General features: G+C 51.5%; 2 protein-coding genes across 2 annotated transcripts; one reads left to right on the top strand and one right to left on the bottom strand.

Annotated features, from left to right (window-relative positions):
* Positions 1-426: 426 nt before the first annotated feature.
* Positions 427-11,032, top strand: Snph (syntaphilin). The gene is made up of 4 exons (XM_052183892.1): positions 427-608; positions 1,267-1,374; positions 4,321-4,470; positions 7,030-11,032. The coding sequence occupies exons 1-4, from the start codon at positions 427-429 to the stop codon at positions 8,201-8,203; spliced, it is 1,614 nt and encodes a 537-aa protein (XP_052039852.1). The 3' UTR covers positions 8,204-11,032.
* A 555-nt stretch (positions 11,033-11,587) lies between these two features.
* Sdcbp2 (syndecan binding protein 2) lies at positions 11,588-21,557 on the bottom strand. Its single transcript, XM_052183885.1, has 8 exons — positions 21,384-21,557; positions 20,122-20,191; positions 19,227-19,327; positions 15,388-15,546; positions 14,589-14,764; positions 14,337-14,508; positions 12,321-12,412; positions 11,588-12,081 (listed from the first exon to the last, which is right to left on the bottom strand). Exons 1-8 carry the CDS (start codon positions 21,435-21,437, stop codon positions 12,027-12,029), a joined length of 879 nt encoding a protein of 292 aa, XP_052039845.1. The 5' UTR covers positions 21,438-21,557; the 3' UTR covers positions 11,588-12,026.
* Positions 21,558-23,089: the final 1,532 nt, after the last annotated feature.

Below are 23,089 nucleotides of genomic sequence, written 5' to 3'. Positions count from 1 at the left end.
AGCGAGACCAGCCCGGCCTAATTTGGGGCTCCCACTCCTGCACCAGGAGTCCTTCGACCTGCAGCCCCTGCCAAAGAGGGAGGACTGGATGTGGGAGGCAGGATCTGAGGGGCAGGGGCTTGGGGAGAAGCAGGCTTTGCTGGTAGAGTAGAAGATCCTTTTGCTGCACTGGTGGACAGGTGGCCCTTATCTGACTGTGGCAGGGTCTTCAACCCTCTGGGTACCTTCACTGTGACCTGGAAGATCTGGGGTTGGACTGATGACTTCTAGCCATCTCTGAGACTCTGAGGACTAAGACTTTAAACTGGGGTTAGCAGCCTGTGCCAAGCCCCACTGAATTCACTGGTGGAGGCAGCCACCTGCAGCCTAGCCTATAGGCCTCGCTTGATTCTGGGGTGTCGTGCCTGAAGGGCAAGAGGAGAAGTCATGCCAGGCAGTGGCCCCAGTGAGAGGATGACATGGCCCGGCCCTGCCCTCCCTACGCCCCCCACAACCCGCCCTCTTTCCTCAGCCCCGGGAACACCGCCCATCCCGCCGCTCACCAGGACCCGCAGCCTCATGGCCATGTCCCTGCAGGGAAGTAGACGGGCCTCTGCCGGATCTCGCAGGTGAGTTTCTCCCTTGTCTACAGCCTGGGCTCCAGTCTCAGAAAAACATGGCCTTTGTCTCGCAGTGTGTGCAGCAGACTCGTAGCGTGCCTTTAAGCCAATTATGCCCTCGGTTTTCCCATCCTTAAAATAGGCTGGCTGGTCCATGCCACTTCCAGGGACTATTTAAAGACCCAAATGACATGGTGGATAGAACAGTTATCTGAAGATTCCCATCAGCACCAGCCCTACCATTACCGTCCCTACAGGCAATAGTTTCTCCTTTGACCCTTCACCCTGGGGGGGCCTTCTTTAGTCACTTCCTGTCTACCCCATTCTTCTCCCCTCTGTTTCAGCTCATTCATGGATATCCTTCCCTGAGCTGAGAGACAGACCCTGGGGCCCACCATTTGTCCACAGCCTTGTCTAGCCTCTGTTCTTAACCCTGGGGATCTAGGAGGGGTCAGCCACCTTCTGGTTTCCATCTTGATTTCCACTGTCTGTTCTGTCACCCTTGTCTGTGTGTGTGTGTTCCCTTCCCCCTCCCCCGCTGACTTTCTTCCCTGTGATGAACCCGAAGCGGGGGCACTTTAGGCCGTAGCGGCCTGGCAGTGTTCGCCCAGTGCCCACAGCTGCCCGCCAGCCAGAATGAGCAGCTGCCTCTTCTCCCCGCCTCCAGGCGCACCTCTCCACCTGTGAGTGTGCGGGACGCCTACGGCACCTCTTCCCTCAGCAGCAGCAGCAACTCTGGCTCCTGCAAGGGCAGTGACAGCAGCCCCACCCCGAGGTAACCAGCTCCTCCTTCCAGCCTGGCTGGGCTGCCTGGGAACATGGTACCCAGGAGATGGGGAACTAGCACCGTGCTCCTCTAGCTGACACTGCTCCTCCTACGAACACTGGCCTAGAATAGCTTCCCCCTCTGAGCTTTGGTTCCTGTCTGTAAGATGGACGTGAACAAATGAGATGTTGAGGCAGGAGCCAGAGGCAGGCAACTCCTGAAACATCACAGGTCTTTGTTCTTCCCGCTCCACCATCCATGTGAACGTCTTTTGTCCTAATTAGCCCAAGATGGCTCCTGTGCCACCAGCCTTCATTTCTCAGAGGAGGGACACCTGCCTGTGAGATTTTGTCTGACTTCATTTGTTAGAACTAGACCATGTGACATACTAGCGACCTGTCCCATTAATTCAGAGAGGATTAGTTGTTTTCCCCCAATGATGCCACCCCAAAGAGGCGAAAACAAGATGCATATGGGCATCGTCTCAAGCCCTGCCAATGCAGATGTTCTGCAGATGTGCTGCAGATGTGGCATGTATAAAAGTATGGTCTAGGTATAGTAGACATCTGAAATACAGAGTCCCCTGGAGGGCAGATAAAGACAGGCTGTGGGTCCTTGAAGACCAGGATGTCAGAACCAGGTGCTGATGTGGTGTCCTATTTCCTGAGTGCTAGAATACAAGTAGGAAGTGGGAGGTTTTGGGGAGCTGCAGGCTTTGGATTTGGTTTCATGTCTCCAAGGCTCAACTTTTTTTCTTTGTCATAAAATGGATCTAACAATCCAGAACTATCAGTGAATGCGTTTGCAGACTGCCTGTAAATCCTGGACCACAGTGAGGGTTATGGACACAAGGACAGGTATGTTCTGACTGCAGTCCCACAGTCAAGCTCCTCCTCAGTAGAGACATCATCTGGTTCAGTGATACCCAGAGCCACGAGAGCCACAGATCTTAGGTATTTCCACTAAGCTGTGGATTGTAGGTAACAGTCATATATAAGACATGTGCTCAGCACTGGGCTTCTGCTTTGCAACTTGAAAAGCATGGAATTGGAAGCTTCCAGACTGTTACTAACACATCTCCCATATGAAGCCCCTGGCATACTCTCAAACTCCAGATTGAACACTTGTGGAGAAGTCCTGTTTCCCAAAATGTGGGGCTGCTACCTCTAGGGGACAGGACACATCACCTAAGGGCCTCACTACAGCCAGACTGTGTCTGCTAAGATATGTACAACAACATGCACACACCACAGAGGGGAGGGAGAGTGGGAGAGACCAGAGAGACTATGAACATGTATTAAGTGTTATCTTGGGGAAATGTCCATGAAAGCAAACGAGAACATTCAAAGCCCCCACTTGACTGTAAGCTTCATCCCTGCTAGTTTAATGTTGGATTCTTGCCTCTTGCCTCATACCAGACTGAGGACTCTGTGTACTTGTCCCAGGTCTGTGTCCACCTGTCATATCCCTTGCAGGGCAGGAGGAAAGACAGCTACAGTCTAAATGGAGGATGCTAATGGCTTCTTCTCTTTTGATGAGATTTTAGACCAAGGTGGGACAGTCCAGGATTCACCATACACTGCAGATGTGCTACAGCTGTGGCTTGTGCTAAATTATGGTCTAGGCATGGGGCAAGGGGATCCCTTTGCCATATGCCAAGTGGAAGAGAGGCTGTATGACTTGGTTTCCCTTCCTATTGCCACCTTCACGCTAACACTTTACAGTGTACAGTAAATATTACAAGGCTTCTTCTTCCATGAAACTTTAAACCTGCCTTTAATGGGACCACTTCCACAATGGGCCTCCCCAGGACCTATGTTTTCCAGCCCTATGAAATGTTCCCAGCCCCTGGAGCATCAGGATGTTATGGCTGCAGCCCCGGTCTCCGGTGTGTGGGAACACTCCTGGGGTTTGAAACCGAGAGCCAAGGAGGGTTCTTAAGAACAGATCCTGCAGCCAGGAAACTGTGGGTGGAACCGTCTGGACTCTAGTCTGTTGTAGACTCAGGGAGTTCTCCTTCCTAGGAAAGCATTGGCCAGCCCTCCGTCCTGGCTCCAGGGGCCCTCTGGGTGGAGGCGCCTCCAGAAGGCTGTGATATGACATACTGTATCAGTTGCAGAAGGCATCCAGCCAGCTGTCATTCAAAGACCTGTTGCTAATTGTCCACATGTGTCTCACACATACCCCAGAGCATAGGTGTATAAACATGGCTGGTGTTCTGGACCAGGCAATTGCCTATGAAGGCAGTATGAAATTGGTGCATATACACACATGGGCACATGCAGGTGCATAATGCCTGGGACACCATTAATTCCCCGAGAGCAAGGTGTGGCTAGTCCTCCAAGTGTGGATACGTAACGCAAACCTGCATGTTACCAAAGGAGGTAAAGAGAGTGCATTAGGGTGTCTGCAAACATGGCTGTGACGTCATTCCTGTCTGCCCTCCCCATTCCTGTCCCTATGTTAGACAGGCTGTCAGCTGCAGGGAAGACAGTGTCTCCTCCCAGGAGAAGTCACCTCCTCTGCAAGAGAGTCCTCATCTTCCAGGCTTGCTTGGAATCTACCCTTGCTCCCGTTCATTCTCACACTTATCTGTTGAGGATGTGCAGCCTGTATGCCTGAGCCAGCCTCTCTGAAGTGAGTGTATATTTGCAGAACAAAGGCTTCCCTGAACCTACTGCTGCAGGGAGGGCCCACACGCGTTGTCATAAAGTACTTAGTGCATACAAGCCTCAGAGAGGTCCCTTCTTCCCCTAAGCCGAGGAGCTCTTGAGTCTCCTATCCTACTCTTCAGTCAGAAGAGCTTTATTAAACTCACCTGGCAGAAGGCTGTCTCTGCCCCATGGCCTCACAGCAGGCACAGGAGGGCTCAGTGGAGTTAGGCTGGAGGCCCCTGCTCCCTGGCCCCACCCTCTTCACCCCACCTCCCCGCCTCTGATGGACATACCCTTGCAGGCGCTCCATGAAATACACACTATGCAGCGACAACCACGGCATCAAGCCTCCCACCCCAGAGCAGTACCTGACTCCACTGCAGCAAAAGGAGGTTTGCATCCGGCACCTGAAGGCCCGGCTCAAGGACACACAGGACCGGCTCCAGGATCGGTGAGTGGCAGCCAAGGGAAGCCCTGGGGGACACCCACCAGCTGCTTTCTCAGCAGAGCCAGGGCCCTGGGGTATTGCCCGGGAAGAAGAAGGAATGGCCTTACTCCATGTATCCTCTCAGCCTGCGAGCCTAGGCCCAGAAGCCTTCCTGCTTGCCTGCTTCCTTCCTGTAAGATGGTCAGGAGATGCTAAGGCTGAGGTCCTGCTCATCCTGGAGGGTCTTGTAGATACTGCGTGCTGCCCCTCTTGGCGGTTTCATCTTTGAGAGCCATGCTTCAAAGGTTGAGCGCCAGGGCATGTGCATGTTGCCCCAGAACTCAGTAGACTGAGGAAGGAGTCTAAGTTGGAGGACAGCATGGAACGCATAGGAAGTCCTGTCGCAAGCAATGGAAGCCCCATGCTAGGGTGGGCTCCCCCACCTCTTACCACTTTGGCCAGTGTCCTCTGAACTGTGTCTGTTTTCAGCTGGACCAGCCAGTGCAAGGCAGCAGTGCTCAGGCGGGGCATCCCACCATGTCTTTTCTTTCCTTTCTCCGAGGCTTTATACCACACCTCACCCAAAGTATTGTCCTTGCCACAGACGTGGCCCATCTAACGTCACCACTGTATAGTGTGCAGTGTTGGCACAATTGTTACACTCTGGTACCTCTTTTTTATCACCCTGTGCCATTAGCAATCATTCCCCATCCTCTCCCATCACCCACCAGCCCCGGCTGCTCCTCTATGATCACTAGCTGCTGGCCCCCATTGACCCTCCTGTCTTCATCGATCTGGACATATTAGTGTGGAGCATGCGTGACTACTCTCTGCCAAGCGGCCAGTCCAGTCTGGGTTTGTGGTGGTTTTCAGAGCTCAGTGGGTGTCAGGTGCTGGGCTCTGCCACCTTTGAACTAAGGTTCCTTTTTCAAGTTCCTGCCTTCTTCCTGATGACACTCATACTGGATTGGGTCCATCTGTAATTGAGAGACTTGAAGGGCCTTGCACTGATGCCCATGAGGAACCAGTAGCCCATCTCCCAGCTTCCTCTCTGGGCCAGCCAGTAGTGGCATGTAGACCATCTCCCTGTGTTTGGTAGAATGCCCTTCTGTGGCTGGTCTCATATCATCCCTAACCACTCTGCTACCCACAACAGGTCTATCCTTGGCACAGTGCCTTTCTCCTCACACCCTCCAGGTGCTATTCAGTAGCCATGAAAGGCTAGCATACTTTCATGCTAGCCTCTCCCTCCTCCTCTTCATCCACCAGTGTACTTTGACAAACCCCTCTGTGTTTGTGGACATCGTGTCCCCAACCCTTTAAGGTGCCTCTCCTCCCATCTCGTATTTGCCAACTCCATCCTTTAAGATGTGGCTAAAATGTTACACCTATAGCACCAGGCCAGTTCAGGACTGAGAAGCCATTGACCCCAAGGTCTAGCTGGCTTCAAGGAGAGAGGTACAGGGTACAGCCAAACTGAGCACACCCAGCTCCTCCCTACACTCCTCCCAGGGCAGGCATGCGTGAGAAGAGGAGACGAGGAGGCAGATCCAGGACGCCATGCCTGTTGGTTTGTGGGCTGTTGCTGCTCGGGTAGTTCCAGGTCTCTGCCTCCTAGCTCTCCCCTGCTATACTGGATGGCCAGCCTCTCCTAGAGGATAGTGCTTGACATCTGCAGCCTCTTCCACAGTGGAAAATCTCTGGTGCCATATGTGGTGGTACAGTTACTCTATAGACTCATAAATCCTTTCCCGCTGCTTGGAGCCAGTGTCCACTGAGTTTCCCCTCCAGTCACTGTGTCATGGTTCACCACCCGCCTGCCTCTGCAGCACCTCTGGGTCCATCTGTAATTGAGCGGCTTGAAGGGCCGTAACACACCTGGGTGGAGATCTTGCTGATGTTCTTGCATGCTGTACAACCCTTCTCTTGGTAACTGTGCATTTCCCATCCATCCCTTCAGCTCCTCCTCTTGATAGGAAATACAAGGAACCTTCTAGCATGTGTACGAGAGAGTCACCCAGTTCTCCTCACCCTCCTGTGACTCATTCACCACTTTATGCCACTTTATATCTTTCTGAAAGAGGCATGCTGTAGAACAGTCAGATCCCCCACCATCGCAAAGGCTGTCACTTGTCACATGTCACCATCCTTTCCCTGGGGCTTGGGTGGGGGGAGGGACACAAATGTCCCTCCACTTAGAACAGAAGCTGCCTCAGCAGGAAACCGTATCCCTCCCTAACATTTGCTGTTTTGCATTAAGAGTTTATTACATTTTTATAGCAGTGGCCTCCTCTGGAGGTGATGAGAGAGATTGGCTTCATGGGTAAGATGGGATGTGACTCCTAATGCCATTTCTTCTCCCCCTTGAAGAAATCTGTCCCGTTTTGGCCCCGGGCTCCACCCATCCTTACTTCTCTCCCTGTGGGACGAAAGGAAAGGCATCAAATCTCCTACTTTTGTCTCTGGCTTTCAGCCACCCCATCAGGGGCCATCTGTGCTTGGCGACGTCTCCTTGCCTCTCCACAGTAGCAATGACAGGTCATGGGGACAGGCTATGAGCAGTCCTGTTGCCTTTGCTTACAGGGACACGGAGATCGATGACCTTAAGACGCAGCTGTCCCGCATGCAGGAGGACTGGATTGAGGAGGAATGCCACCGCGTGGAAGCCCAGCTGGCGCTGAAAGAGGCCCGCAAGGAGATCCGGCAGCTCAAGCAGGTCATCGACACTGTCAAGAACAACCTGATTGACAAGGACAAGGGGCTGCAGAAGTACTTTGTGGACATCAATATCCAGAACAAGAAGCTGGAGACCCTGCTGCACAGCATGGAGGTGGCTCAGAATGGGACAGCCAAGGAGGAAGGAACCGGGGAGTCAGCAGGCGGGTCCCCTGCACGCTCCCTCACCCGCAGCTCCACCTACACCAAGCTGAGTGATCCAGCTGTCTGTGGCGACCGCCAGCCAGGGGACCCTTCCAGCACCTCTGCTGAGGATGGAGCTGACAGTGGATTTGTGGCTGCCGATGACACCCTGAGTCGGACGGACGCCCTGGAGGCCAGTAGCCTGCTGTCATCAGGAGTGGACTGTGGCCTCGAGGAAGCCTCCCTGCACAGCTCCTTCAACCTGGGCCCTCGCTTCCCTGCCAGCAACACCTACGAGAAGCTGCTGTGTGGCATGGAGGCTGGCGTGCAGGCCAGCTGCATGCAGGAGCGGGCCATCCAGACAGACTTCATGCAGTACCAGCCAGACCTGAACACCATCCTGGAGAAAGTGGGCCAGGCTCAGGGGTGTGGTTCAGTCCTCAAGGACAGGCACTCAGAGCTGGATCCCCACCCTTCAGGGCCTAGAGACCCCGACTCGGCAGTGGTGGTGACAGTAGGGGATGAGCTTGAGACCCCAGAGCCCATCACCTGCGGGCCAGCTACGCACCGGCCTGCAGTCAACTCTAACCCAGGACTGCCAGTGAGTGTGGTGTGTCCCGTGGAAGAGGAGGAGGAGGCAGCCACCACCACCACCGAAAAGGAACCCAAGAGTTACTGGAGCCGCCACTACATCGTGGATCTGCTGGCTGTGGTAGTGCCGGCTGTGCCAACAGTGGCCTGGCTCTGCCGCTCCCAGCGGCGTCAGGGCCAGCCCATTTACAACATCAGCTCCCTGCTGCGGGGCTGCTGTACGGTGGCCTTGCACTCCATCCGTAGGATCAGCTGCCGCCCCCTGAGCCAGCCCAGCTCCAGCTCAGCCGGGGGCTCCCAGCTCTGAGGCTCCCCGCTCTCTCCTCCTGTCAGCCTGACCATTGATTGTAGGATGCCACTTGCTGCCCACCCCCAACACACCCCATCCCCTTTGGCTTCCTCATATTTACTTTCAGGTCTGGAATAGCACCCCCACCCAAGACGTCAGTAGTGTCAGGGACTCAGAAAGACATCCCCAAACTTCAAGAGAAAAGGTTAAAATGGCTAATTGAAGAGGGAGAAACTGGTAAGAACTGCCCCCTCTGTCCCCTCTGTCCCCCCAGACTTTAGACAAGGCAGGCCCTGCTCAAAAAGTCTCTAGCTGTATTGATCTGAGGATCCTCCCTCTTTTGAACCATTCTTTCCAACACCTGGCCCACTCCATTGCCTTCTCTTCCAGGCCACCCCTTGCCCCTCTCCTTGGGCTCCTGGACCAGTATTACCTCCTCAGACGGAGGCAGCCAGGACCCGAAATACAGAGAACCACTCATTCCAAGCGGGGTCTGGTCTCCCTGGTCCCACCAAGGCTCCAGCTCTCCTCTCTTGCCCCAGGATGCAAAAGTATGGTCCTGCTGGCATGACCAGCTCAGGCAGGAGGGTAGGTTTTGTGTCTGTCTGTCTGTCCTCTTGGCTTCTGGGTGTGTTAGATCTTTGTGAGATGTCCAGTGCCCATCACTACTAACACACTCATCATGGGAGTGGGAGGGAGCCCTTACCCAAGCCCCAGCTCCCCATGGGCGAATCTGCCAGCACAGAGAAGGCAAGGCTAGCAGCTCTAGACCCTTCACCTTCTGAGCTGAGTCTATCTCATCTGTAGCCTAGAGGTACCTCAGTGGGTGGGAAAGTCAGAGGCCACTTACCCCAGGCTCCTTTGGCCCCGAGCCCTGACTACATTTGCACTCAGTTTCCTGAAGGACTTAATTTCCTGCCTGTCCCAGAAACCCCAGGCTGCTTGCTTTCTGGGATGAGGGCTTTACTCACCCAGCTGACTCCAGAGGAAGATGGCCATCAGGGGCACCTCCAGATGGGTTTCTGAAGCCACCTCATCTGCCTGTCCATGCCAAAGCAGGGTCTCCTGAGTGTGGTTCCCAAGCAGGGACATGGCCAGGTTGTGGTGGGAGCCTGTGTGTGCTGCTCCTGGTCCAGGCCCAGGCCCAGTCAGCCTGAGAAAACGCTCTGATCCTCACTCCTCCTTCCCAGAGAGGTCACACCTACCTGACTGGCCCACCTCCAGGGAGCTGGCAGAGCCCTGCATCTCACCCTCTGGTGTGGGAGCCTCTCGGTTCTCTGCTAAGGTCGCTTGTCCTCACTGTTGCCCCAGTGGCCACTACTTGACTCATGAGTTCTGCCCCTCCACTCTGTGCCCTCCAAAGGGGGCACCTGCATGCACTGGGAGTGGGCAGCCAGCCTAGCCATCGGGGCAAGAGCCCTCTGCCATGCGCTTTGTGCCTCCAAAATTCCCCCACCTTGGTTGGGGCCTCAGAGCAGCCATCCTTGGTGGAATGTCCCTACCCCAGCTGAACCAAACCCAAATGCCTGAGGCCTCGCTGGGGCTGCCCCATAGGACACTGGGGTGGTACCATGGAGAGACAGGGGATAAAACTGATTCAAAGCCAAGCCAGGACTGGCCACGGACCCAGCCTCCTGCGCCGTGCTCTCCTGGAGCTCCGTATGTCTCCCTAGCAACAGTCAAAGCTCTGCTGAGAAAATAAATGTATGAACTATATTTGACAACATAAAATCCATATATTTTTCACCATTGGCATTTGGTCCAACTTTGCAGCCCCTCTGTTCCATGTCTTGCTGTCTGGGCATTCTTGTCGTGTCTCGTCGTGTTTGGTGGACTTGGGTAGGGCTCGGACTGTGGTCTACCCTGTTCCTGCTGCTGAAGAAGCCATTGAAAAGGGTCCAGGTTTATAGAGGCATCAAGTGGAACTGGCCACACCCTGCTTCTGCTGTGACCCTAACCCTGCCTATGTGATCGCCAGAGGACCTCACCTACAGCAGAGGTCCTCTTTCGTGAGTTCTGCCTCTCAGGAGGGCTCTGTTCTTTAGTGAATAAGCAGCTCATTACCCAGCCCTGGGATGACCCTGGAACCCTGCGGGCCCGGGTAATGCCTGATCCTTACGTTTATATACGCCTAGAATCCCATATTAGTACAAAGGGGTTGCAGTGCCCATGCAATCCCAACAGGTAGGCTTGGAAGTAGACACTGGAGCAGCCTGATGGTTCCAGATATGGAGAAGGGGGCTGAGAGCAAGGTGGAACTGGGCCAGGCTCCCCTTAGATATCGTCCCCAAAGCTCCCCCGTTCCCGGTTGGCCACCACCCATAGGCTGCAATTTTCCCTCTTGCCCTTGGCTCCTGGAGCAAAAATGTTAAGGGTGCTCCTTTCCCTGTCTCCAGTCAGAGCAGACAAGGTCTTGAGGAAGTGTCCCCAGGAACTACCTTCTATTGCTACTGGGACCTTGGAGCCCAGTGGCCTGAAGTAGTGGCTCCTTTGTCCTGGAGCCCTCTGATAGGGCTCAGTGAGGATTTCTGAACAGAGGCAGTGTTGAGCAGACTGTTCGTGACCAATGTGTCCAAGCAGGCAGCATACATAGCTTCTCACTGAGACTCTTCATTTGTACAGGCACAGGGCAGCAAATCCCAGGCTCTAGGGCCAAAGGCTACTGAGGAGTCTCCACCCAAGGAACTCACAGTCCCCCTCTGATCTAGGTGACAACGTAAACAGGCCACTGTGCACTCACATTAGGCTATCCTCTTGACAGAAACTTCAGGGGACACAGGAGGGGGGCTGCGGGAAGGGGTCATAACTCCCAGTCTCCTTTGTCTCTTTGTTCAGACAGAGCTGTGCCTGTAGCAGACAGCTCTGAATTAAAGCATGGACACACACACAGCCCCTCAGCCTGGTGTCTTTGTACTGTGTCATTCCTCTAAGTGTGTTGGGGTGGGTGAGAAACTCAGCACTGCACCCAACACAGACAGAATCAGCTATTGGCTGGCTCAGCCCCACCAGACCCTGTGTGTAGGGCTGGAGCTTCTCTGCCCATCTGTAATCAGGCACGGGATTGAGAGTCTCAGACTCTCTGATCCCAGGTCCCCCTCCCCCACATCCTGCTTGGCACAAGGACAATATTCCAGTTCCTTCAAGTAGTCTCAGAGTGGCTTCTCTGGCCCATTCTGTGGCTACAAAACCAGCCATAGGGTGCCAATGCCCCTCAGTGCCAGCATCCCTATGACACACTGGCAAGCATCCCACAGCACGTAGACCACTGCTCTCGGAGGCACACAGATACGACCTTGTCCTGGCCACTGTCCAAAAACAAAAGCTGTCCTGGCATGTCATGGGACCAGAGATTCTGGAATTTTCAGGAACTTCCATGACAGAGGCTATGTTTTAAATCCACTCTTTATTCAAAAGACAGTAAAAGGGTTACAACTAACCTACAGACAGTAAAGGGTCACCATTAATCTATACATAACCTGTGACAAAGATCAACCAAGACAAAGTACACCCAAGGCAATCCTCTGTCAAATCAAGCAGCTGACTTCCTAGATGAGGCAAAGTCTGCAAAGGGACGCAGCAGCACTCAGTGAGTGACATTCTGCTGTTCTGCCTAAGTGCCCAACATCTAGGGCACAGAGAACCAGGTGCCTAAGTCCCACCTGTGCCTCGGCATAGCTAGGAGTCAGGATCCAAGAAGGAGTCTAAAATCAGCAACGATAGACTCATCCAATATACATCACCGGGACCCAGACCCAGGCAGCAAGCCGGCTCCAACCTGTCATCTGAGGACGGCTGTCTTCCCTGCAGGACGGTGGGAAGCCTGCGCTGCCCTCCTGTGACTTCAGGTATCTGGAATGGAGTGGTCCATGGTGTGCTGAAGCAGCAATGGGGACAACCTAGACAGGGCGACAGTGACATTAGTAACTGAAACCACAGCTGTTCTTCCTTCATCCTCACCCCAGCCTGCTCACCCCACGGGAGCTGCATACGTCCCCCACTTCTAAGGACTTCAAGTCACAAGAAGCCACCACAGAGCTGACAAAAGGTCAAAGAGCAGACCAGACCTTTACTCTGGGTCAGCACCAAGGCTGCCAGGGCAGGGGGCAGAGTGCAGAGGTGGGGATAATAGCCTTACTTTTTGATCATATGCTCGTAGATCACAGTGGGAATGATGGTCAGTGTGATGACGTTTCCAGCTGAGGTCAGAATCTCAGTAATCTTTTTGTCCTAAAGAGGAGGAAGGCGCTTGGTCATCCTGGGTACCAGGGATAGCATTGCAGCCCAACTGATGCTTAGCATGGCTCCGGCTCTGGCTTGAGGATACCACCCACACCTCACATCTGCCTGCAGCAGCTGGCTGCCCAGGACCCTGGGCATCTCAGGTGGGGTATTCCTCGCATCTGAGAATTGCCAGGGTCATGACACTGGCCTCCCATTCCTTGAAGGCCAGCCAGCCATATGGACCTGATAGCACTGTCCCACAACTGTGATTCTTGGGTCCCTACCAACTCTGCTTGGCCCAGCCACACTTGGTCTCCAGCGGGAGGCACTGGATCCACCTGTACCCACAGGCTCCTGTTGGCTCACCGGCCTCCACCTGTACCCACAGGCTCCTGTTGGCTCACCGGCCTGAAGGCCTCTCCCACACCTCATTGACAGTAAGGAGAGCTTGAGAAACCGCTTAGACCATGAAGCAAATAGCAGAAAATCCCCATGCAAAGGGTGTCCAGCAGGTGAACGGCCGCAGCCATGGTGCTGAGCCTCCGCCCAGGCTCTGGTCACCATCCTTTTGCATTTATAAGGAATCTGCTTTCTTAGTTCGAGGAAAAGATGCTTCAGAGGGCTATCAATGGCCACAAACTTTGAAAAATGATAGATCTCAAAAATTGTTAAGTACCAGACACTGAGCAAGAGCATAGACCTAGTACCCTAGCCCTAAGGGTCTCATGGTATCGCAGCTAGGCAGAGTAACTTGCAAGTTCACAGTGGTGCTTTGGGCCAGCTGTAAGAACCACAGCCGAGCATGACTCCTCTTAATGTTATGACTGAATTGGCGGCTTTTCACCAGAAGCGGTCTGCAGCCGCTCAGGAGTGGCATTGCTGCACTCGGATTTCCAAGCGCAGACTACGGTGGCCTTCTGCTTAGTGTGCTTGCTCACAGACAGACAGGAGAGGACGCGTCAGGAGGGGCCTCAGATGCAGAAAGGATTTCCTGAGCACAGCAGCACAAGCCACCAGAATCAGTCTCCACAGAAGGTGAGGGGAGACTGCTGCCCCCGAGGAAGAAGGCACGTGATAGGAGTGGCTTGTGGCCACTACTGAGTGAGATGCCACCACCTACCCGTGTGCACGTGGGGTGGAGCAGCACAGCCACTGTAGAGCGGCATGAGTGAGGTCAGGACTGAGTCGCTTCAGCTGTGCATGGCCCAGACCACACAACTCATCGCTGCCCATTCCCAGAAGACACCCATCTTTCCAGATCTATAGAGTGGGCCTAAAGCCATGTGCACATTCTCGCTCTGTAAAGATATAATTCATCTGCCCTCCCTGAAGAATAAGTCAAAGTCAGAAATGGATTTCCAAGTCAGTATTCTAAAGGAAGCCATTACTGAATGTAATCAGCATCCAAAGAGAAGTGCCGTGTGGAGGAGGAGGAAGAGGAGGAGGAGGAAGAGGAGGAGGAAGAGGAGGAAGAGGAGGAGGAGGAAGAGGAGGAGGAGGAAGAGGAGGAGGAAGAGGAGGAAGAGGAGGAGGAGGAAGAGGAGGAGGAGGAAGAGGAGGAGGAGGAAAAGGAGGAAGAAGAGAAGGAGAAGAGGAGGAAAAGGAGAAGGAAGAGGAAGAGGAGGAGGAGGAAGAGGAGGAGGAAGAGGAGGAGGAAGAGGAGGAGGAAGAGGAGGAGGTATTTTTCCTTGTGGCCAGCAGCAGCCCAGGTGCCCATGTAGCCACACATTGCAACACCCCTCTGGTACACTCTGTGTGTTAGGAGGAAGGAATTCTTACCAGGCATCTGCTCAGTCTGATTAACATTGCTCAAAGCCCCCATCAATCTTAGGATGGGAAGTTGAGGCTCTGGCATGTTTCACAGACTATGCAGACAGGAACTGTCCCACCATCATCATCTCCACGGTGACATGGCCGCACCACTGCCTACCTTGAGCCCAATGACGTTCTGTCCGTTCACCTCACACACACAGTGGTTGGTTAGAAGTCCATTGCGGGCTGCAGAACTTCCCTTTACCACAGACACAATCTTCCCCTTTTTGATGGAAAAGCCAACTTGGCCTGAGCTGTCTTTGTGCATGGTGACAGTCCTCTGGAATGGCCTGGTGGAGAGTGACAGTAAGCTGGGCTTGCAGGTGTGGCTGGGGCCAGGCAGGGAGGATGTCGGGACCTGGATACTGACCTGTCCCGAACAATCATGACAATCTTCTCTGCTGATGCCTTCTTCAGTGCCTTGTGAGCTTTGTGTGTGCTCCACCCAGCACAGTCACAGCCATCAATCTGCAGGATCTGGTCCCCAAAGCGCAACCCCACAAGGGATGCAGGGGTGTTGGCCTGCACCAGCTGCACAAAGAGCCCCTGGGAAGCAGGACCCCAGAGTTAGCACCCCAGGCCCCTCCTCTGAGATGTTCTTTCCCCATATCCTGTGAGCTTACAGTGTAGTGAGACCTAAGATCTGTAAGGGATATACAGGTTACCCCTATTTCCTGGAGGAGGAAACACACCAGACCACACAGAGTAAGCTGAATAGAATTTCAGCATCATGGTCAATTCTCCTGTACTGTCCTTCCCAAATATGTCTGGCTGGTTTTCTCTACAGTCATCAGGAAGCCATGCACATGGGAGTTGTGACACAGGAAAATGGGGCAGGGGTGGGGAACTCTTGGGTGTCACGAGCCTTGTATGGGGCTAATTCCTGCTACAATAAGGCACAGCCTCGAGGCCTCAGATATTGGGTACCTTCTCAGAATCTTTCTTGCTATGAATAGAGGCTCTCTGAGCACTGGGAAGGGAGGCCCCTATATACTATGCCTGCATTGTATATAGGGGAGTTAGAAGACAGCCTGGACATATATACTATGCCATCTCAGGCTGCTGGGTGACCGTCCCAAGGGGAACTTGTATTCCTAGGGCTGTGACAAGGCTGTCTAGCACCAGAGGAGCACACTCTCCTGCAAGGGTCCCCCACGGGCATTGCTTACCTTGTCAACAGCCTGTAGGCGCAGTCCAGTCTTGCCACGTTCATCCTTGCACAGGTGGATCTCTCGCACGCCAGGCTTGATCTCTGCACGCAGTACACCCAGGTTGTTCCCAGATACTGGCGCTACCAGCTGGCCAGGTCCAGGGCTAGTGACCACCATCTGGAGATACAGTGGTGGGAGTGGGGGTGTCAGCCAGCCACCTGGGGCCCATGCCTCAAGGGTCTCCGAGCTCTAGGTAGGGATGTATCAAGAGGACCAGACAGTCCCTGAGTTCCCCTCTCACACACTTTGCAGAGGCTGAGAGGAAATGATGCCACCAATAGAGAGCATCAAAATCCACACCCTAAACACGAGGGGAGGGAGAGAGGAAGCTGGGTTCAAGAAGGGGTCACTGTATTTTCCAAAGGAAATTAATATCAGGAAAAGATGCACTTAAATTTCACTTTTAAAAAAAAAGACATTTTCAATCAAAGACCAGTGGTGGCACATGCCTTTAATCCCAGCACTTGGGAGGCAGAGGCAGGTGGATCTCTGTGACTTTGAGGCCAGCCTGGTCAATAGAAGTGAGTTCCAGGAGAGCTAGGACTACACAGAGAAACCCTGTTGTGAAAATGTAATCAAGTCCATAAGTAAATGCTTTCTTTTGTAAGGGAAAAAAAAAGACATTTTCATGAGAAATAGCCATCAAAGATGACAGGGCTAGTTTTGACTTTGTCTTGGACAAAATAATTTGAGCCAAAAATAAAAATTAATAAACAACCCCACCTATAGATATCCAAAGGATGTCCAGTCTCACCAGACACAGGACTATACAACTGCCCAGGACAATGAAGCAAGAAAACGGAAAAGATCACACAGGACAGGAAGATACAATCGCTCCTGTTGACAAATGCCATGATTGTCCACTAGGATGTCTGCAGAAATCTAAAACTCCTAGCCATGAGTTAAATACAAACATTCATCAAGATCTAGAATTCAATGTCGACATACAGAAATCAGCCGTGCTGGAACAGGGCCATACACTGTAGTCTTAGTTACTAAGGAGGCTGAGGTAAGAGGGTCACTTGAACCCAGGAGTTAGAAGACAGCCTGGGCAACAGACTCAACTATTTATCTACACCCTGACCACCTTCTCCTCCCCCACCCCCCCCAAAAAAGAGAAAAAAATGATATATGTGTGAATCTAAGAAGACACGTGCAGAGACTGTATACCAAAGCTGACAAAATCTAGGATGCAGAAACATTAACAAAGACCTAAACAAACAAAGTCTCCTGTGTACACTCACTGGAAGAGCTAGCAAAGGGGCCAGGACCTGCGACACAGATAGCACGTTTCTATGGAAGCTCTATGAGCTGTCTTAGAGACACAGGCAAGGCCACCTAGCTTCAGGCAGAAAGACAATGGGATGTGAGCAGTGACACTAATTCAGACAAGAAGGACAAGATCCGAATAGCCCCACACTGGGACGTCTCTTGCCTCAGGATCTGAGGCAGCAGGTTCTAGACACCTCGGTCAACAGCCATGTAGGAAATCCAGAGATCCTTATCCTGGGGAGGACAACTGCTTTGTGGCAGTTGTCAAGGTTGCTAGGGGTAAAGGCTATCTCAATAAGACCTACTCCAGCAATGGACAGACAGGGCCAAAAATAGGAACCATGACATAAACGTCTCAATTTTCCCAAAAATCTACTCAAATTCAAATATAAAGTTAAATGTAAAGAAAATTGTAGTAATTTCAGTATAATGTAAAAGAGAAAATCTTTAGAACTCAGGACTTAGGGAAAATTTCTTTATAATGGAAACTGAAGAAAAGAAGGAAAACTATGAAAAAAATATTTGACCTCATCAAAATGAAAAGCTTTCCCCCTTCTCTGTCAAGGAGATAAAGAGCTAAACCGAAGACTGGATGGTATTTACAACCAACATATCTGATGAGAAGCCCAGATTATAAAATGTAATCCCTAAACCCAACCTTTAAAAGTCCAATTAAAATGCATGAAATGGGGGTGGTGATTCGACTCAGTCAGAAGAGTGTTGCCTAGCATACACAAGGCCCTGGGTTTGATCCCCAATACCACACAAACAAGGTGCGTTTCACACATCTGGAACCCCAGCACTTGAGGGCTGGAACAGGAGGGTCAGAAGTTCAAGATTACCCTGAGCCAGACCTTGTCTCATGTGGTGACATAGAATATTCCACATCACTAACAGCTAGGAAAACGCAGGTGAAGACCTGTCATAACTAGTGATGGTACCACAATGCTGGTAAGGGTGTGGAGGCACCAGGTAGGCGTATTTGGCACCGCCCACAGGAGAGGAGATGCACAGCCAGCCCCTCCAGAAGACAGCCTGACAGCAGCTGCCTGTGAACACTCGTTTATCACATGATGTAGCAACTGTATTCCAGCCTGCTACAGCATAAGTGCCTTGAATATAATAGTAAGAAACTGTATAAAATAGTAAGGAAAAAAGGAATGCGAATTATGCATACATGGGGACCTGAATTCAGGTTCTTACAACCTGGGGGACAGAGACAGGAAGATCCCTGCCATTCGGTTCTCAGCCTGGATTAATCGGTGAGCTTCAGGCCCAGTGAGACACCCTGTCTCAAAAAATAAAGATGAAAAGGGACAGAACAAGACATGGACTGTAGTCTACGCATACATACACATATACCACAGACCCACAACACAACACATGTATACAACATTCTAGTCTATACCCACATGCACATATTCCTCAGACCCACAACATAACACATGCATACAACATCCTAGAAGCATCATTGTTTCTGATTTATGCTTAGATAGCATTCTGAAATGATAAAATTATACAGACAGAGAACCAAGGTTGGGAGGACACAGCTGGGAGTCCACAGCTGTCTGACATCTGTGAGGCCCCAAGTACTGCCAAAGGAATACAAATGAAAGGGACGAGGAAGAGTAAGGAATGAGGGAAGGAGAAGGGAGAGGAGGCTGCCGGAGGTCAGGGAGAGATGTCGGTGTGAGCACAGGGGGGTGGGAGGAGAGCTTCATGAGCAGGGATGGACGGTCCTGTCTTTAGATGGGGTGGTCATGGGGTGTCTTCATTTGAACAGTGATAAGCTGACAGAGCTACAGACACACACTCTACTAGTGTAAATTGTTGATCTTGCTACTGTACTGTCGTTATGAAAGTTACACTTGATGAAATAGACTTTCTATCTTTGCAACCTCCCAGGAACCTTTATTTTTAAAAAATACATTGAAAACATTGATACAATGATAAAAATTGCTGAGTGTGGAGCTGGAGAGAGGTTGCTCAGCAGTGAAGAGCATCTGCTGCTCTTGCAGAGGACCCAGCACCCACATGATGGACCCAGCACCCACTCACAACCTTCTGTAACTCCAGTTCAAGGCTCTCTGACATCCTCTCCCATCTTCCTTGGGTAGTAATCACACATGCAGTGCACATACATACAGACAAAACAATCATATATGTAAAAATAAAACAAATCTTTTTCAAAGACAACCAAGGAGGGGCGTGCTTAGCTTCAGCACTTGGAAGGCAGAAGCAGGCAGATTTCTATGACTCTGAGGCCATTTGGGTTTACAGTTCCAGGATAGCCAAGGCTACAATAGTGAGAAACTGTCTTAAAAAAAAAAAAGTAGCAAACGTAATTTAGGATGAGTACATCTGGTCCTAATTACCGGTATAAAGAATGGTTGGGTTGACATGCATGTATATGTGTGTGCAAAACACACACACACACACACACACACACACGCCTTTTAAAATGGCCACAACTAAAAGGTAGGCAACTATTTAGTAGCCACCTAAGGCAGGAGACAAATACCTACATTGTCACCATTTGGAATCTGAGGCAGGTTCTGCTGAACTTCTTGGCTAGAGAGGGACAGTCCCATGTAACTCTCCAGTTCTGCCAGGTTTGGATACAACTCTGATGGTAAAGAAGGGACAAGGTGTCACCAGGGCTTATATAGAACCACCCGGGCTGGCCCACTCTTTTTTTGTGAAGTTAGGAAAATTCACCAAGATTACCCTGATCCCAAGTACCCACATATGTCACGTGTCTGGGAGACGCTTGCCCGTGGAATGGGCCAGCTCTGCCGCAGGCTTGAAGCACCTTTGCCTAGGAGCGGCCTCAGACACTGAGGCCCTCCTATACTGCTGAGGTACTGAGCTTGGTTACTTTGGTACCCATTGGACAATTAACACAAGGCCAGAGCAGGTGCAAGACCACTAGGGACCATGGGCCATGATGGGGGCAGCTCAAGGAGACCTCAAAACCCTTACAAGAGGAACCATGGGCCCTAGTTTAAGCTTCTCTCACAGGACTGACCCATAATTGCCATGAGCTTCTGTATGGGTTACCTCAAACATCTTGTCTCCCTGAGATGGCCTGCCCATCCATGGTGGCACCAAATCAGGCACCAAATTTACGCCTCACTAGGTCAGTTTCTCCAATGTTTCCTCAAAGGGTAAGGTGAAGGTTAATTGTACATAAGCCCCCACTAAAGGGACAGATGAGAGCATTAAGAAGCGGCCAGAATACTGGGTCATTTCCTCAAGGTCAGCATATCCCACATGTCCAGGAGAGGCAGGTCTGCCCAACCCTGGGAACAGGCACTTCCAAAGTTCCCTTCTATGCCCGGGTGACAGGTCCAGCAGTGCAGAGGTGTGTGAAGGCGCTGCGGTTGTCATTGTTTGAATACTGGGGTCAGGCTCACTCACCTGAAAGTGGGGGTGCAGAAGCCATCGGGGCTGGCAGAGTGGGCATCATGGGCGAGGCTCTGGCCTGAGCCTGGCAAAAAGAACACAAAGTGCTGTTCATCCTTACCTTGGACCTCTCTGAGGCAGGGACTCTGAACATTGAGTACTACGATTGTAGACCTGTGGTGGTGGGGTGTCCTTGAACCCTCAAGGCTCTGTCCGGAGTGTAAATGTAGCCTCTACATATACACACCATATAAGCCAAGTATAAAAAGTCAAATACTGCATGGGCTCACTCACTTTGGACACGCTCTCAAAGCTAGATGGATGCTCTAAAGCACATAGGGAAACTGTGGTTTATAGTCAGCAATTACTAATATCACAAAATATCTAGCTGAAAGAAGTTTGAGTGTTCCAACCCCAAAGAACTGACATGAGTCTGAAAGGACGGATGTGCTAGCCACCCTGATCTGACAGGTACACTGTGTATACAGGCTGAAATGTCACATGTACCTCCATGAGTATGTATAGCCAGAAGCGTTAATTAAAAATCAAAACTGCATATTTGTTTAAAATGTGGCCTCTTGGGGACCAGTGAGCTGGCTCAGTGGTCAAGAGCACTTGCTGCTCTTGCAGAGGACATAAGTTCAATTCCCAGCACCTACATCACAAATAACAACCATCTACAACTTATCTGATGCCCTATTGTGGCCTCTGAAGACACTGGACGTGCCCACGGTATGTATACATACATGCAGAGAAAACATGCATATAATAAAAATAAATAAATCTTTTTTAAATGTGGCATGCGTCTTTCTGGCAGAACGTCCTCTGGTGCCTGTGACCAACTATTTTCTATCCATGGCAGCCAAAGCATGAAATCCCGACTCCCAACCAGGGAAAGAGGCTGAAGTTTCCAGGCCTCTGGGAAGGGAACAAAGAGGGTGTGGGGTAAAGGTGGAAGAGGCTGTTTGGGACTGAGCAGGCTGAGCCCTTGCCCTGGGTTTCCTGAGGAAGCTGGCTGGCACCTCGGTGTTCCTTCAGAGGATGGGACAAGTGCCAGAATCCACCTCACTGTGGCTGCTTTGTCTTTCCATGTCTGCTCCAACTCCATGGGCCTCACCTCCTGGACTCTGCCTTTACCCACCAGCCTCTGCGCTGGGTCCCAGGGCTTCCCTGGAATTCCCAAGGGCTCCCAGTACCCAAGATCCTCTAAGATAAGCCTTAGTTACTCGTGTTAATCCCCAAGGTCACCATCAGGTAAATGGAGCCTGATTCCTTACCTGGATGACTTGACCCACCTTCAGATCCTCCAGAGATGGGTACAGGACAGACATAACTGCTTCCTGAAGCACACTGCAGAACACAGAGGGCAGTAAATCATTAGAATGCAGCTCCCATCCTCCTGAAAAGGCAGGACTGCTGCCTCCTGCCACCTGTGTCCCTCAACATGCTGAGACCATCACCAGGAGTTACTATCCCATCTTAAAGATGAGGATTTACACTAATCTGTTTCTCAAGCTCATAATCGCCACCCACAAAATTCCATAATTTGACTGTTCCTGGACCTTAGAAACCAAACCTAGCAGACTGTCCAGGATGTACCTAGGAGACAAGACAGGGCCAGGGGCGTCATTTTTCCTGCCACGTGTCTGATGAGCTAGTCAGGCTTCCCCATCCAGATCAGCAGGTGCACACGGATCAGCTGTTGCATACCAGGTGAGGCTGGGAGCTGGCACAGTGTCACCCACAACCACAGGCAGGTTGGGACTTAGCATTTAAACAAAAAGGTGGGAGACTGTAGAAACCCCCCTGGTCTCTTCCTCCCTTCCTCCTTCAGCTCCACAGTATGCCCTTTGGCGTAGGGTTACTGCTGCTGTGATGAAGTACCACAACCAAGGCAGCCTGGGTGTGGTTTCACCCATACTCTCATGTAACCACCATCACCGAATGCAGTTAAGGCAGGAACCTGGAGGCAGGAACCTGGAGGCAGGAACCTGGAGGCAGGAACCTGGAGGCAGGAGCTGATGCAGAGGCCACTTAGGGGAGCTGCTTTTTGGCTTGCTCAGCCTGCTTTCTTATAGAACCCAGAATGACTGGTCCAGGGTAGCACCACCCATTGAGAATGTGTCCTACAGACCTGCCTATAACAGGTGTTTTCTCAACGAAGGTTCTGTCCTCTGACTCAAGCTTGTGTAAAGTTAACACAAAAACTAGCAGCCAGCTGGGTGGTGGTGGCGCACGCCTTTAATCCCAGCACTTGGGAGGCAGAAGCAGGCGGATTTCTGAGTTTGAGGCCAGCCTGGTCTACAAAGTGAGCTCCAGGACAGCCAGGGCTACACAGAGAAACCCTGTCTTGAAAAAAAAAACAAAAACAAACAAACAAACAAACAAATAAATAAAACCTAGCTGCTACAATTGACCCTTTGTTAACTTGATAAGCACATCACTTCTTAAGTATAACCTTCCTTTCTTGGTGTCCTCAAGATCTCATATTAATACTACAATCAGTCTTTACAAATTCAAACACTTTAAATGTTCAGTCTCTTTAAAAATCCAAGGACTTGGTGCTGGAGAGGTGACTCCATGGGTAAGAGCACTGACTGATCTTCCAGAGGTCCTGAGTTCAATTCCCAGCACCCACAACTTTACCACAGCTCACAACCATCTTTCATGGTATCTAATGCCCTCTTCTGGTGTGTCTGAAGACAGCAACAGCGTACTCACATATATAAAATAAATCCTTTTTAAAAAATCCAAGGTCTCCTTAAAATCCAAAATATCTTTAAAAATTCAAAGTCTCTCAAGGGCAGGTTCATATAGCATCAAAAATCTTTCCTTACTCCAAATGTTAAGAGCTGAGAGGCACTGCTGCTACGCAGCACACTGGAGGCCCCAGGTTCTACGCCAGCACCACAGGCCTCCCTTGGAAGAACACATAAACTGGGGCAGAACTGAGGGTGGGGGTGGGGAGCTGCACACACCCACA

This window comes from Apodemus sylvaticus, chromosome 5 (assembly GCF_947179515.1).
Source record: "Apodemus sylvaticus chromosome 5, mApoSyl1.1, whole genome shotgun sequence".
Lineage (NCBI taxonomy): Eukaryota > Metazoa > Chordata > Mammalia > Rodentia > Muridae > Apodemus > Apodemus sylvaticus.
The sequence above is the reverse complement of the archived record's forward strand: the minus strand, read 5'-3'. Positions and strand labels throughout refer to the sequence as shown.